The sequence below is a fragment of the Callithrix jacchus genome, chromosome 17, assembly GCF_049354715.1.
Source record: "Callithrix jacchus isolate 240 chromosome 17, calJac240_pri, whole genome shotgun sequence".
Lineage (NCBI taxonomy): Eukaryota > Metazoa > Chordata > Mammalia > Primates > Cebidae > Callithrix > Callithrix jacchus.
Window position 1 is genome coordinate 52,499,707 of NC_133518.1, and position 17,190 is coordinate 52,516,896.

General features: G+C 39.0%; 1 protein-coding gene and 1 pseudogene across 5 annotated transcripts in view; both read left to right on the forward strand.

The window, feature by feature from the left end:
• CPNE4 (copine 4) overlaps positions 1–17,190 on the forward strand; it is a 514,588-nt gene that overhangs the window by 370,297 nt on the left and 127,101 nt on the right. For all 5 annotated transcript variants that reach the window (XM_035278318.3, XM_078354991.1, XM_035278321.3 and 2 more), the window contains 2 exons: positions 3,628–3,711; positions 13,421–13,510. In XM_035278318.3, the coding sequence (XP_035134209.1) occupies positions 3,628–3,711; positions 13,421–13,510 (174 nt within the window). The remainder of the gene's footprint in view (positions 1–3,627; positions 3,712–13,420; positions 13,511–17,190) is intronic.
• Positions 5,434–7,206, forward strand: LOC118148903 (polypeptide N-acetylgalactosaminyltransferase 1 pseudogene; annotated as a pseudogene).

The window sequence follows — 17,190 nt, forward strand, 5'->3', positions numbered from 1 at the left end:
CTTCAAGCTTTTGCCCTTTAAGTACTGGCAAAAAAATAATAAGTGCCATCTATGACAAACCAAAAGCCAAGCTTTTGCTCCTGGCTATTGGTTTGTCATAAATGGCACTTATTATTTTCAGGTATATCCTTTCACTGCCTAGTTTGTTGAGGGTTTTTATCATGAAGGGATGTTGGATTTTATCAAAACCTTTTTTTCTACATCTACTGAGATGATCATATGGGTTTTGATATGTGTATGTTGAACCAACCTTGCTTCCCAGGAATAAAGCATACTTCATTGTGATAGATTAAATTGTGTTATGCCACTGGATTTGGGTTGCTGGTATTTTGTTGAGGATTTTTGCAGCTAACATTTTTCCTCACCATGTATCAGACACTGGACTCAACATTTCCCATGCACCAGCACCTCTAATTCTCCTATGTCCCTATGAGGCAAAGGGTGATACCCCTTCCATTATGAATGGCAAACTAAACCCTGGAGAAATTAAATATTTTGTTCACAGTTATTCAGATTATATATGGTAGAGTTGAGCTCTGAATGCAATGCTAAAGCCAGTGTGCTGCATATAGATTTTCAGTTACTTGTAGACAGAGACTGTACCTGACCTTTCTTTCTTTGACTTTATTACATGCCCTCCTGACAATAACGTTTTGCTTAATTCATTCATGGTATTTAAAAAGAATGTGAAATAAAATAGAAAAAGCATTGTAATATGTAACAAATAAATATACAAGCAAAAGAAATAGAGTTCTAAATTGTATATAGATCATGATTACCACATTTTTTAAAAGAAAGAAAAGTATATTTAGAGTCTAGAAAAAGATTTACCAAAATACTATTGATGGCTTTTTTCCTTCTTTTTATTTTTGTAATCTCTTTTTCTGTATTTTTCACTTTTAAATAAAAGTGATGGTAACAAAAGTTTTAAATTATCAGTAAAAAGGAAAAAAATGAGAAAGTTCTTACATTGTAGTTAGCAATTAGAATCATAAGAACATCCCCTGAGGGACCAACAATCTATTTAAAGAGACAAAGCATGAAGTTACAAGAGGAGCCCAAGGGCACATAGGAACAAGCTAATGTAGCCCACATCCATAGGGAAACAGAGAAGAGAGAGGTTTTGATTTTTAAGAAGCCTATAGAAGCAAAAGCAGGCCTAAAGGGCAAATGTCTTGAGTAAATGGATAGAGGTGGGAATCAGCTAGAAGGGTGTCTGAAAGAGAAATGGGCCATTTTGAGGGATAGATAATGTTTGAAGGGCAAGATGATGATGAAAGCCACCATTCTGGGTTCTTGACAAGATGAAGGCTGTGGTAATCTGATAACCTTCAAAAATAGAATAGTAGGGGATGTTCCAGACTCTGGGTGTTGCAGAGTGTGGCGTTTGGTTCCTGGTTGGGTGGGGAGGAGAGCAAAGGGTAAGATAGTTATTCCCACTTCTCATCTCCTCTTTCATCCTACAAAGATTCTAGACTGACATTCTTCACTACAGAGCCAACTATATTTTACTTTTCTGCTCAAAATCCTTCAGTGCTTCCCCCCTGCCTCTCCAGACCAGTGCAAAGACTTCAAATGAGCATTGAAGACCCTTTACATGATGGAGCCAACTTTGCCAGCATTGTTGCCAACTCCTCCCCTGTGCTTCCTTAAGCTACAGTCTAATTAAATTACTTGGGATATCCCCCTCTATGTCTGTTCAAAATTCATCAACTCTTCCTCTTTTCCCTTAATACTCCTTGTACCTTCATTCATTTATTCATTCATTCACTCATTTATATCTAGACCTGAATCATATTTATTTGTATACTTTTCTTACCAGCAATCTATATGGTACTTTGGAAGACTGAGATCAGGTTCTATCTGTCCTTATATCTTAACATCAAGCACAAAAGCTCTATGATAAGTATATGCCCTACAAATATTTTGCTGAGCTGAAGACTGGGATGGTTGGTAAAGACATTGACAGTAAGGAAAAATTTAGAAATAGAGACCAAAGGAAAGTAATGAGTTTGACTCTGGCTTGCTAAATTTTAGGAATAAAAAATGACTTTTTTAAGACTAACATCGGCTTAATTCTGCTTTGCTAAAGTCTAGATTTTTGAAAATAAAAAATTACCTGGTGACATATACAGTAAAAATGTGATGAAAACGGTTACTGCTCAGATAACCTCCTATTCTATATCAGGTATTCATTCAATAAACATTGTGTACAACTAAAATCTAGACACTATGGAAAACATTGAGGAAATAGTAGAAATATAAAGGAAAATAAAGTTCTTCCTCTTTGAGACTTTATAATCTACTGGGGTAAAAATCAAGTTTTTGAAAGGGATAGAGATAGGTTCCGTTTCCAACAATGAGGCATTTATTTATTTTACATCATTCTCTCTCTTAAAACAAACAAAACACTAGAAAAGATACCAGAGACATGTATTTGAGAGTCCTGAGGCACTGAAGATTTGACGGGTCAAGAAACTGGGCAGAAGAGAAACCCATGGAGGGGATTAAGACATTCTGTGCAGATTTTCCACTCAATGGAATTCCTCAAGGCTGATTCCTAAAATAGTGTGGATAGAAAGGCTGGGAAGTCTAGAGAAAAAAAGCTACGAAGAAGCAGAACTTCTTTTGGTTCTGCTTCTTCGTAGAACCAAAGCTTTTGGTGGTCTCATGAGACTGGGAAGAAAAACTGAAGTTCAGGGCTGTTGAGAGAGCAAGGGATAAAGACTCATAGATGTGTCAGAGAAGTAGTCCAACAGTCCGAGTGGCTTATCATCTCAAGACCTTCACTTAGCAGAAGCAGCATAGAGACAAACTGAATAAAAACCTGGAGCCAAGAAATAGATAAACAGAGCCTTTGAGAGTCTCACAAATAAAAAATGACATTGAACACTTGTCAAGGAAAAGCACCTCTCATGAACACGCAGGTTTTCAGTTAGGGTCCTTTAAGGATTATACCCAAGGAGTAAAGGGAATCAGAAAATGACTGGGGCTTTAAAGTCCTTTGAAGAAACTCAACCTCTAAATAGCTGAATCCTAATTGGATTCAGGAGATTCCTCCCATTCTAATCACTTGCTAGAAGCTAAAGACTGATGTAAAAACCTTCATGATCTCCATTACACATTGTCTACTATTTAATAAAAAATTAATAAGCATACCAAGAGGTGGAACCAAGAAAGAGATAATAAAAACAGACCTGTAGGTGACCCAGACATTGTAGTCATTCAAGAGGCTTTACAGTAACTATAATGAACCTATTTAAGACAACAGATACAGTGATTTTTCAAAGAACTGGAAGTTGAATTGATCTTTGAATGATACTTTGAATTTCAACTCACCATGTACTGACTTTACAAAGAACTTAGCATTAGGATGCAGTTCACTCTAGCCAAGGCTGGATCACAGGGATGAGGAACAAAGAAAGAAAGGGCGAGGCACATCATCACAGGTAAAGAGAAGAGAGTTTGGGTGGAATTGGGCAGCAAGAGAGGACAAGCATGGCCTCCCTTCCACATAGGGACAATAGGAAATCAAGAGCGTTTTCCCGTTGATTAAATATTCCTTATTGATCAGGACTAGATCAAATGCAGGAGGAAAAACAATTCATTGATGTTTATGCATTTTAGGATTTCTTCAGTAAATCTGACCCATTTCTGGAAATTTTTCGTATGAATGATGATGCAACTCAGCAGCTGGTGCATCGAACTGAGGTAAGAAGAGTCACCTTCATGGGGAGGGATAGCATGGGGAGAAATGCCAGATGTGGGTGAAGGGGAGGAAGGCAGCGAATCACACTGCCATGTGTACCTATGCAACTATCTTGCATGTTCTGCACATGTACCCCAAAACCTGAAATGCAATAAAAATAAATAAATAAGACAAAATTTGCAAAAAAAAAAAAAAAGAGTCACCTTCAGCTGTGCCATCTTGTCTCCTAAGACGATACATTGACCTGTTTTGAGAAACTCCTTTTATTTTTTAATGGCTATAGATACACACTTAGACCTGAAGTCTTCAATGTCCTCAGGAGGGTTCTGCTATTTTTAGCTTGGTGTTTTTTTTCACATTTAATCCTCAATTTAGTTGTCAGAAGAGCCTTTCTAACCCCAATTTATATTGTTGACTTTATTCATAGTAAAAGTATAAATAGCTAACATTTAATTAGGATGTCTAGGTGCCAAGCATTAGACTGTTATTTACATACATCATTTTATTTTTCACAAAAATTCCTTATACATGATGATCATGATGATCATGATGACCCTCATTTTACCATTGAAGGAACTGAACTTTAAGGAGGTTAAGTCACTTTCCCAGGTCTCAAAACTAGCAAAGGGTGGAGCTGAGGTTTCAGTTGAGGTTGTTTGACTCAACTTCGGGGTAATTTGGGAAGTCAATCTGCCTCCCTAGAGAAAGTACATACATTGGACTGATGTCAGTCCTACCATATGAATACCTGACCTTTCTTAGCAGCCACTTGGTCTATCTGTATCTCCTTCACACTATTCCTCTTCTTTCTCCAAGTAGCCCCAACTTTATCTCTTATTACCCTATTACCCACTACCACACACACATTCAACAACTAACCACAATCTCCATTTTTCATTCTATTTTACTTGTAAAGGGATTCTGTAGTAGTAAAGTACATTGATAAGGAGGAAGTGGTATATTTGTGCTGAATGACTTGGAGCTGAGAGAAGATCCAGTTATGCTTGCATACCAGTTGCAGAGTAAAAAAAGAAGAAACCCCCAGGACTTTCATAAGGTGATGGAGTAGTTACCATGTTCCCACAGCATCACATTGGAAATCCAGTTTCTGGAAGTGACAGAGTTGCAGGTGTTGTTAGGGGAATGTTTCACATCCTTGTTATGGTAGACAAAAGTTAGATAGTCTTGGATGGGCCAGTTGTGAATATCATCTGATACAAAGTTGATACCTAATAAAATGTGTTTAAGCGCCCGCGCTGCGGCCCGCGGGACGGTGCCGCGACTGCCCGGGCCGGCCCCGAAGAGCACCTACTGCCACGCTACTGCACGCCGGAGCGAGATGAAGAAGTGAAGGCCCTAAGAAGTTGCAACTTTTCAGGTCACAAGCTGAGCAGCAGAGTTGGAATTCAAACCTAGACCTTGTTAGTCCAGTCCTCTTTACATCACATCTGTGTCTGGACCTGGACTGTGCAGCGTGGTAACTACTAACCACCTGTGGCTATTAAAATTAAAATTTAAAAATTCAACTCCTCAGTCACACTAGCCACATTTCAAGTGTTCATAGCTAAATGTGGTTCTCTGCTACAGTTGAACAGCCCTGGTCTAAATCATACATCCATTTATTGTGAGATGTGAGACGTGGATTTGGGATATGAATTCATTTGAGAAACCACTTTTGGGGTATGAACGTGATTTCTGATGAAACTGGATTGGAATAATTTTCATTATCTTTGTGTATATATATTTATATATATATTTTTTTAATTTTGCATTTGACTTAAAGTGCCATGAGAAAATTTGCATACTGCAAGGTGGTCCTAACCACCTCCTTGATTTGCGTACTCTTGGATATGTTTCTGCTGCTTTACTTCAGTGAATGCAACAAATGTGATGAAAAAAAGGAGAGAGGACTTCCTGCTGGGGATGGTCTAGAGCCAGTACAAAAGCCTCATGAAGGTCCTGGAGAAATGGGGAAACCAGTCGTCATTCCTAAAGAGGATCAAGAAAAGATGAAAGAGATATTTAAAATCAATCAGTTCAATTTAATGGCAAGTGAGATGATTGCACTCAATAGATCTTTACCAGATGTTAGGTTAGAAGGGTGTAAAACAAAGGTATAGCCAGATAATCTTCCTACAACAGGTGTGGTGATTGTTTTCCACAATGAGGCTTGGAGCACACTTCTGCAAACTGTCCATAGTGTCATTAATTGCTCACCAAGACACATGATAGAAGAAATTGTTCTAGTAGGTGATGCCAGTGAAAGAGACTTTTTGAAAAGGTCTTCAGAGAGTTATGTGAAAAAACTGAAAGTACCAGTTCATGTAATTCAAATGGAACAATGTTCTGGATTGACCAGAACTAGATTAAAAGGAGCTGCAGTTTCTAAAGGCCAAGTGATCACCTTCCTGGGTGCTCATTGTGAGCGTACAATGGGATGGCTGGAACCTCTCTTGGCCAGGATCAAACATGACAGGAAAACAATGGGTGTCCTATCATCGATGTGATCAGTGATGATACTTTTGAGTACATGGCAGGCTCTGATATAACCTATGGCGGGTTCAACTGGAAGCTCAATTTTTGCTGGTATCCTGTTACCCAAAGAGAAATGGACAGAAGGAAAGGTGATCAGACTCTTCCTGTCAGAACACCTACCATGGCAGGAGGCCTTTTTTTCAATAGACAGAGATTACTTTCAGGAAATTGGAACATATGATGCTAGAATGGATATTTGGGGAGGAGAAAACCTAGAAATTTCCTTTAGGATTTGGCAGTGTGGAGGAACTTTGGAAATTGCTACATGCTCACATGTTGGACATGTGTTTCGGAAAGCTACACCTTACACGTTTCCAGGAGGTACAGGGCAGATTATCAATAAAAATAACAGACGACTTGCAGAAGTGTGGATGGATGAATTCAAGAATTTCTTCTATATAATTTCTCCAGGTGTTGCAAAGGTAGATTATGGAGATATATCATCAAGAGTTGGTCTAAGACACAAACTACAATGCAAACCTTTTTATTGGTACCTAGAAAATATTTACCCTGATTCTCAAATTCCATGTCACTATTTCTCATTGGGAGAGATATGAAACGTGGAAACAAATCAGTGTCTAGATAACATGACCAGAAAAGAGAAAGAAAAAGTTGGAATTTTTAATTGCCATGCTATGGGGGGTAATCAGGTTTTCTCTTACATTGCCAACAAAGAAATTAGAACAGATGACCTTTGCTTGGATGTCTCCAAACTTAATGGCCCAGTTACAATGCTCAAATGCCACCCCCTAAAAGGCAACCAACTGTGGAAGTATGACCCAGTGAAATTAACCCTGCAGCATGTGAACAGTAATCAGTACCTAGGTAAAGCCACAGAAGAGGATAGCCAGGTGCCCAGCATTAGAGACTGCAATGGAAGTCGGTCCCAGCAGTGGCTTCTTTGAAATGTCACCCTGCCAGAAATATTCTGAGACAAAATTTACAAAAAACAAAAAAAGAAATAAGGATTGACTGGGCTACCTCAGCATACATTTCTGCCACATTCTTAAGTAGCAAAAAAGGAAAAGTGCTTTCTTCCTCTGCAGGATGTAAGGTTTATCAGCCATTAAAACTTAAACTTCTCTAGCTTTTCACTAGCTGTGAACCAGCCTTCCTGTCCACTGACGTGAAACTGCATAGTAATGAGACTGTGCACACTGATGTTTACAAGATTAAAAGAATCATGCTAAAGAATATTGAGACAATGAAAAAAATCAACAAAATATGCTTTCTGGAGAACTGTACCTTTTATGGTTTGCTTGCACATCAGTAATTTCTGCTGAATGTGCTGTCATGATGAAGAGATTTCCAAGATTTTCTTTCCTGATTAGAACTGGTAGCCAGTATATTAAATATTGATATTGAAATAAAGGAACTGGAACCAGATGCAGAACCACAAAAACAAGATTTTTACAACAACAACAAATTAAACAGGGTTTAAAGGAAGTTAAAACAGAACTATGAGAAGTAAAATTTGTTATAGTGTAGTATCAAATTTCTATATAGATTTTATACCTCAGTGGGGAAAAATAACTGATTCCTATGACATTCATTTTGTTTTCATCTGTGATAGTCATGGACGCTTTTATTTTCCTCGGGGTGTTGAAATTGAGCTGAAAAAAAAAAAAGGACTCTTTGAATATAGTTTTAATTTCTCTCCACAGTATTTTTTTGTTTGTTTGGGTTCTGGGCTGAAATTTGGATTTGTAATTTTTAATTGCCTTCAGAATTTAACATAATGTCCGGTCTCAATTGAACAAGTCAGATGTTTCAGTTGCTCTTGGGTCAACTGGCTTACAGATTTATGAGTGCACATACACACACACAAATTTCTTATCCCATTTTCAACTTCTTGACCCACCTGATTATGCTTAATACCTAAGATTCATACTACTGTACCACAGATTTGTTTTCACAGCAATAAATCTTCAGTTCTTTGTTTATGATTCCACTTAACAGAAGGCCTGCAGAAGTGATTTGTTATTTGGGTATTTGGAGATCATATAGTTGATGGTTTTTTGGAAAACCTTTGTCACTCCATACTCAGATATGCTTCATTGTCAAGTGCATATTTAAATTATAGAATTGTAATGTTTATCTGCTTTTTTTTAAGAAAAAATTTGACTGAAAATAAATAAAATATGTTTAATGAAAGAATTAACAAATTGTGTTCAATATAAACAGAATGTCTATTCCATGCTACAGAACAGTGTAATTCTTTGGAACTTAATCTCTGAAGAATAAATTGAGGTGCAGCTAGCACAGTTGCCCTGAGTGTCATCTCATCACCACCACCAAAAGGAGTTTTTCACCCATTACGTTTCCTTAGATGAAACAAACTTATTTTGAGGGAAGTGGAGCAAGATGGCCAAATAGAAGCCTCCACTAATCATCCTGTAATCATCCTCCCCATAGGAACACCAAATTAAACAACTCTCCACACACACAAAAAGCACCTTCATAAGAACCAAACATCAGGTAAATAAGCCAGTACTTGGTTTTAACATCATATCACCGAAAGAGGCACTGAAGGCCATAGGAAAGATAGTCTTGAATTGCTTAACCACTTCTCCCTCATCCCCTTGGCAGTGGCTGCATGGTGAAGATAGAGAATCTGTGTGCTTGGGGAAGAGACTGTGCAGTGATTATGAGACCTTGCACTGGAACTCAGTGCTGCCTCATCTCAGCAGAAAGCAATACTGGGCATAACTCATCCTGTGCCCATACAGGAAGAATTTAAACCAGTCCTAGCCAGAGGGAATCACCCATCTCAGTAGCAGAAACCTGAATTCTGGCAAGCCTTGACACTGCAGGCTGAAGGACTTTGGGGTCCTAAATAAAGCTGAAAGGCAGTCTGAGCCCCACATACTGCAGTTTCTGGGCAAGTACTGGTGCTTTGCTGGGCGCATAGCCAGTGGGCTTGGAACCTAGTGAGACACCAGGCAAAGTCACCAAGGGAATGCCTGCCCCACCACCAGGGAATGCATATCCCACATGCCAGGCAGTGCAGCATACAGGTCCAGGAGGCACTCCACTCCTTCCTCCCACTTGCGGAGAGGAGAGGAAAGTGTAAAGAGAACTTCGTCTTGCACCTTGGATACCATCTTAGCCACAATAGAATAAGGCACCAGACAGAGTCCTGAGGTCCATTCCAGGCCCTAGCTCCCAGATGACATTTCTAAATAAACTCTGGGCCGGAAGGAAGCCTACTGCCTTGAAGGGAAGCAGGATCCATTACCTGCTCAATAAAAATCTCCTGAGCCACAAATAATCAGCAATTGTAGCCAGGCAGTACTCGCCAGGCCTTGGGTAAGACACAGAGACATGCTGGCTTTAGATGTGATACAGTGCATTCCCAGCTATGGTGGTTACTGGAGATATTCTTTCTGCTTGAGCAAAGGACACGGAGGAGTAAAGGGGGTTTTGTTTTGCAACTTAGGTACCAGCTCAGCCACAGTGAGGTAGAGCAGCAGTTGGGCTCTTGGGATCCCTGATTACAGGCTTTGGCTCTTGGATAGAACTTCTGGACTTCCTTTGGGTGAGAGGGGAGTCCTTTTCCCTAAAGAGAGAGTCCTAGGCCTGGCAGCACTTACCACAGACTGACTAAAGAATATTTGGGCCTTGAGTGAACATTGGTGGTAGGCAGGCAGTACTTGCTGTGGTCCTAGGGTGGTGGTGGCCAAGGGAGAAGCTCCTCTGCTTGTGGAAAGGGGAGGGAAGAGTGGGAAAAACTTTGTCTTATGGCTTGGGTGCTAGCTGAAGCACAGTAGAATAGAGCATGAGGTGGAGTTCTAAGGTTTTCGACTCCAAGCCCTGGTGCCCAGATGGCATTTCTGGACCTGCCTAGGACTGGGAGGAACTCACTACTCTGAAAGGAAGAACACAGCCTGGCTGGTACTGCCACCTCCTGACTGTAGAGTACCTTGAGTCAACATAGGTGGTAACCAAGCAGTGGTTACCTCAGGCCTTGGGTGAGACTCAGTGCTGTGCAAGCTTCACATCTGACCCAGCACAGTCCAGTAGTGGCAGCCACAGGGGTGCTTGTGTCTTTAACTCCAGGCAGCTTATTACAGAGAGACTCCATTTGTTTGGGAGAAAGTAAAGGAAGAGGAGAAGGATTTCCACCTGGTAATCCAGGGAATTCTTCCAGTTCTTATCCAAGACCGCCATTGTACCTCTATAAGTCTGAAAGGGCTCAGCATCACTGGGCTTGGGATGCCCCCTAATGCAGATACAGTCACAGTGACCAAAAACACCCCACAACACCCAAATCCCTTTGATTACCTGGAAAGCCTTCCCAAGAAGGATGAATACAAACAAGCCCAGACTGCCAAGACTATAATACATATATAACTCTTCAATGCCCAGATACTGGTGAATACCTACAAGCAGCAAACCATCCACAAAAACACACCCTTAACAAACTAAATAAGGCACCAGCGATCAATCTTGGGACAAAAGAGGTATGTGACCTTTCAGATAGAGAATTCAAAATAGCTATTTTGAGGAAACTTAATGAAATTCAAGATAACACAGAGAAGGAATTCAGAATCCTATCAAATAAATTTAACAAAGTGATTGAAATAATTGTAAGAAATCAAGTGGAAGTTCTGGAGTTGAAAAATGCAAATGCCATACTAAGTAAGGCATCAGAGTCTCTTAACAGAAGAATTGGTCTAGCAGAAGAAAGAATTAGTGAGCCTGAAGATAGGCTATTTGAGAATATACAATCAGAGATCAGAGAAAAAGGAATTTTAAAAAATGAAGCATGTCTACAGGATCAAGAAAATAGCCTGAAAAGGACAAATCTAAGAGTTGTCAGCCATAAAGAAGAAGGAGAAAAAGAAATAAGGGTGGAAAGTTTATTCGAAGGGGTAGGAAGAGAGAACATCCTAAACTTGGAGAAAGATAACAACATTCAAGTACAGGAAGGTTATAGAACAACAAGCAGATATAACCCAAATAAGATGACTTCAAGACAGCTAATAATCAAACCCAAAGGTCTAAAGAAAAGAATCTTAAAAGGAACAAGAGAAAAGAAAAATTACACACAATACAGCTCTAACACATCTGACCACAGAATGCTCAGTAAAAACCTAGAGAGTGGTATAACATATGTAAAGTGCTGAAGGAAAAGACTTGTATCTTAGAATAGCATATTCAGCAAAATAATTATTCAATATGAAGGAGAAATACTTTCCTAGACAAATAAAAGCTGAGGGATTTTGTTAATACCAGAACTATCCTACAATTACTAAGAAAGGAAGTTCTTTAATTCTGAAACAACACAACATTAATGAGTAATAAGAAGTTATCAGAAGGTTCAAAATACACTGGTAATATCAACTACACAGAAAAACACAGAATATCATAATGCTGTAATTGTGGCGTGTAAACTACCAATATTTTGTGTAGAAAGGGTAAAAGATAAGAATTCTACCACACATTTAAAGAAGAACTAATACCAATCCTACCTGAACTATTTCAAAAAAGAAAGGAGGAAAGAATACTTCCAAATTCATTCTATGAGTCTAATATTGCCCTGATATCAAAACCATACAAAGATACATCAAAAAAGAAAACTACAGGCCAATATCCCTGATGAACATTGAGGAAAAAAATCCTCATCAAAATACTGGTAAACTGAATTCAACACATTTAAAAGATCATGCATCATGACCAAGTGGGATTTATACCAGGCATGCAAGGATGGTTTAATATATGCAAATCAATCAATGTGAGGCATCATATTAACAGAATAAAGGACAAAACTCATATGTTCATTTCAATTAATACTGAAGAAGCATTTGATAAAATTCAACATCCCGGCTGGGCGCAGTGGCTCATACCTGTAATCCCAGCACTTTGGGAGGCTGAAGTGGATGGATCACCTGAGGTCAGGAATTCAAGACCAGCCTGACCAACATGGTGAAATCCCATCTCTACTAAAACTACAAAATTAGCTGGGTATGGTGGCACATGCCTGTAACCCTAGCTACTTCAGAGGCTAAGGCAGGAGAATTGCTTGAACCCAGGAGGCATAGGGTGCAGTGAGCCGAGATCATGCCATTGCACTCCAGCCTGAGCAACAAGAGTGAAAATCCATCTCAAAAAATAATAACAATAATAACTCTAGGACTTCCACTAACTAAAGTCTTCCTAAGTAGAAAAATCAATATGACAGAATTCCATTTAACTTTATTTGTATATCTCCTAGAGCAGTGGTTCTGAAACTTTGTGCCTCAGAATCACCTAGGAGGCCTACCTCCAGAGTGTCTGTCAGTAGGTCTGGGTGGAGCCTAGAAATTTGTGTTTTTAAGAAGTTTTCAGGTGATACAGCTCCTGCTGGTCCAGGAACCACACTTTGGGAACCCCTGCCCTCAAGTACACAGTACAATGCTAGGCACAGAGCAACTACTCGTACATTCTGAACCAAATTAAATTATTCAAACCATAGGGATAGCAGGATAAGATTTGACTAATATAGATTCTTAGGCTAGTATTAGCCAGGTTTGTGGTTAGTAAGTGGTTTTAAAAGGGTTTTCCTATGTTATAGACATAGTTTATAATCTTAAGATCTGCTCTGTCCTGCCTTTCCAGGATATTCTAATCGAGTTGGAAATAAGCTGGTATAAGTATGGTCCTGGGATTTTTATTATAGAAACTTCTTTTGACTTGCAATCTGATGTGACCCAAGGTTACAGATTACCAGACCATGCAATTATTTAGCAGCAGAATTGTCTTGCTGTACCCTTCACCCCTGCTAAGAGTCTTTACCTTTGCTGACCCCAAAAGAAGAGAATTTGTACCATAAGACTGACAGTCCTACAGAACTGAGAGTCCTCTATCAATGGCCAGAGGCAACCCTACCTCCTTAATTTCATCCCCTTTTGATAAAGAAGGGATTATTCTCAGCATCCACATACTGGGAAATATTATTGGCATTATTCATGAAACAACAGCCAGGATAGTGACCACAGGAGTTCTGCTCATAATGACCTGCTTAGTGGGCACCCTTAAAAGATTTACTGCATCAGGTTTTTATTAAGGCACCTTTTCCAAGCTATTGTTCTTTTCATAGGCATCACAATGGTTTCCTCAAGCAGTTTTAATGTGGAAATGTGAAAATGTCAAGCATTTCTCCCCCACTCACCACTCCTCTCTTTCTTTTCCCAGGTTGTGATGAATAACTTAAGCCCAGCCTGGAAATCATTCAAAGTATCCGTAAATTCTCTATGCAGCGGAGACCCAGACCGCCGGCTAAAGGTCAGAAATCTGTGTCCAAAAAATGTGATTTTTTTAAAAAATGCACTTAATCCTCCTCTTCCTTTTCAAAATAATATTGACAAATCCCAAATTTTCTTTACAATGTACCCAACCCTCTCATCTTTTACCATCTTAATGGAAGAAACTAGGGCTAGTTCTTCTGCTGGAGCCATTGAAGCTTATATGAAAGTCCAAAATAAATTCCAACTGCATATGTCAAGGAGCAAAACCTGTGTCTTCTGAAAGACAAAACTATGGCAGTAAGTTCAAGGTATAATTGAGACTTATACAAATGAAAATAGTGTCATATCAATTATCTACTATTGCATAGCCGAATAATGCAAAGTTTAGTTGCTTAAAACAAGAAGCATTTATTTAGCTTATGATTCTGAGTACTGGCAAGTTGGTCTGAACTAATCTAGGTAGTTCTTCTGTTGGTCTTGCCTGGACCTTCTCAAGCATTTGTGGTCAGCTACTCTACAAGAGCAGAGTGGTTCTTCTAGGGGTTGGCTGGCTGTCATCTGGAATGAGAGGAGGGGTGGGGCCATATGGCTATCATCATCCAGCAGGCCAGCTTGGACTTACACACACAGTGAATCTTAGGGTTTAAAGAATGCAGGACTGGAACCCCATAAGACCTCTTTACAGCCTAGGCTTAGGACTCACATAGGTCACTTCCTCCGCAGTCACACGGTCATCGCAGATTTAAAGGGAGAGGAGATAGACTGCATGTCTCTGAGAGAAGCTGCAAAGTATGGTGGCCACTTTTTCTGTTTATCACAAAGGCTTTTTGGGCACCTTGGGAATGTAAAAGTTGGAAGAAAATACATATTCAGAATAATCAAAGGAAGACAATAGGCTGAATGCCAGAAGCAGACTGCAGGAGATGTTTTTTATAGTCCATGTTCTGGCCTTTCCTCTACCTTGAAAGTCTAGAAGTTCTGTGTTGTCAGTGGCCCAGAGTTGATTCAACCAATTAAGGATAACTAAGCAAATTTACCGGCGACTGGTGCCTATAAGCTAAAAGGCCACTTGATGAATATTCAGTGAAAAACACAACTATCAAGCAGACTTGGCAGTCATATCAGCTTCACCAGGGCATTTTCTTGTGGGCAAACCACAGAGAAGACAGTCATCAGAAGGTTGCTGTGATTGCCTGAATCACAGCTGGATAACCGAGACAGTTAATGACTTCAGACTCTGAAAACCAGGAGTGCCTCCAGTGTAGAAGTAATGGTCCATCAGGCAGACTAAACATTCACGTTGACTTTTCTGGGCAACCAATCCCCTGGAAAGTGTTAGCTGGGCACTGATGATGTTTGCCTTAGTAGCTTTACATTTTCCTCACTACTTTTGCCCCACAAACCTTCTGACAGATATCATTTTTTGATTCATTGATATGATCAGTCAGGTTAGAATCCCATCTGATTGGCTAATCCCAAGCTCTTTAAGCTGGCTTTATATGTCTTTGCTTAAACCCATTATATATGAGGTTTGCAGTTGAACTCTTAGCAGACATGTTCACTTGCATGTTCTTGAGAAGCAACTCAGAGTTGTACCTGATATCTCCTGTAAAAACCAAAATATTTTCAAGCCTCAACCCCACTGGAAACTTTCAAGCCAAAATCAAGATTCCAGGCTATTTGGTCCTTCATGTGGAAGCTCCTATGCAGAATGGCCAAGAGCTGTAACTTCAGGCATAGGATGGCAGTTATTACCTACAATTCGATAGCACCCTCCTATTGCCATGGAGATAATTAACCCTTTTGGGGCCAGAAATAATAGTTCTTTTAGCTATATATCAACTTTTTATGAGGAGTTATTAAATAGATAAAAGGAGAGAGTCATCTGTAATTGAACAAATAAAAATGCAAAAAGGAACACTTGGTGGCTTTTTGAGTGCTCTGATACCTGTAGAGAAATACGTGGGAGCTAAGGAGGCAGATAGACGATAGACAGACAGACAGACAGGCAGACAGAGAGACAATAGAGGAAAGAGAACGAGAGAAAGGAAGAATAGAAGAAAAGAAGAAGGGAAGAAGAAAGGGAGTGGGGAGGGAAAGATCAGGGTTTCTCCACACATGCACTATTGACATTTGGATTTTGCTTTGGGGAGCTGTCCTGTGCATTGTAGGATCCTTAACTGCAACCTTAGCTACTAGATGCCAGTAGTATTCCACCCCCATCACACACACACACACACACACACACACACACACCCCTGCTTCTTGTGTCAGTCTAACAACCAAAAGTGTATTCAGACATTGCCAAATGTTCTCTGGAGGGTAAAATCACTCCCAGTTAAGAACTACTGGTATGGTACATCAAACTTATTATACATTAGAGTCACCTGGGAGCCTTGTTAAACCCTCAAGGACCTATAAAAATGTTTTAATTCTTTTTTTAAATCAGAAGAAGAGAATGGACATGTAAGATTAACTAAAATATTCTAATTTTTTTTTCTTGTATCAGAAAGCAATGAACTTTTTAGAGTTCATGAAAATCTGTTGTGTTGAGGGGCCCATGAAAGCAAAAGTGCCTGGGCCCATGAAGTCACACTGTGTTCCTATCCCAAACACCGTATCATCTCAGCAGAAATATTTCAGTATGTATTGCTAACAGATAATAAATCTTTCCACTATTAAAACTACAAAACATTCTTCTTGAGAGCACTATACTTCCTTAATGCCATCAAATATCCTGTCATTGTTTATATTTGCCAGAGCCTCTCATTTATTAAACAATTGTTTCTATTCGTTTGTTTTTAAATGAAGGTTTAAACAAGGTCTGAGCACTGCATTTGACTGAGATGTCTCTGAAGCCTCCTTTAATCAGTTTGTTCTCAGTCCCTCTATTTTGTTCCCCTTGTAATTTACTTAGCGAAGAAATCAGGCTGGTTTGTCCCAATAGCATTTCTCACTTTCTGTGTTTCTTATAAATGGGTATTTGGAACTTGATCAGATTTCAGGGTCTGTTTTCTGGTAAAAATGCCCCAGTATTATTAAAAATGTATGCATTTTTGAGATATTTGAGTGTTTCTATCTATTTCAGTTATTATAATTCCTTTGCAATCTTAAGTTGTCCCATATTTGGTCAATAAAAACTTTTTTCAGGTTGCCTGTTGAATTATTTTAATGTGAACTTAGTAATGTTTAATAGCATCTTTGCTTTCTGAAATGAATTTTTCTTAAACTAAATTAATGTTACAGTCCTTTTCTTTATTACATAGCAGAGCCATCTTTTAATGTCTCTTGAAATCATCCCTCTCCCTTGTCAGACCTCTAGCCCTTGGAACAGTCAGGTTCATTTGTTTTACTTTGTTTTCAATTTTTAGATTTTTTTTCAAATTTAATTTTATCTTATATTAAAGGTTTACATGGTTCCAAAGTTAAAACTGCTAAACAAGGTATATTCTCAAAAGATTAGCTGCCACTCCTGTCTCTTTACCTCTTACCCTCATTTTGCAGAATATCTTGTATGTTACATTTTGTAGCATATTTTAATACCTGGTAGAGCAAGCCATACCCACCTCTGTATTTCTTGTCTTTTTAAAGGTTTTCCTGGATGTGTTACCTGTTTTTTTCATTGAGCTTTATAAACAACTTATTTAATACCAGAAAAAGAAAACCCAAAACTTGATAATATTTTATTGAGATTGCATTTAACTTGTGAATTAGGCA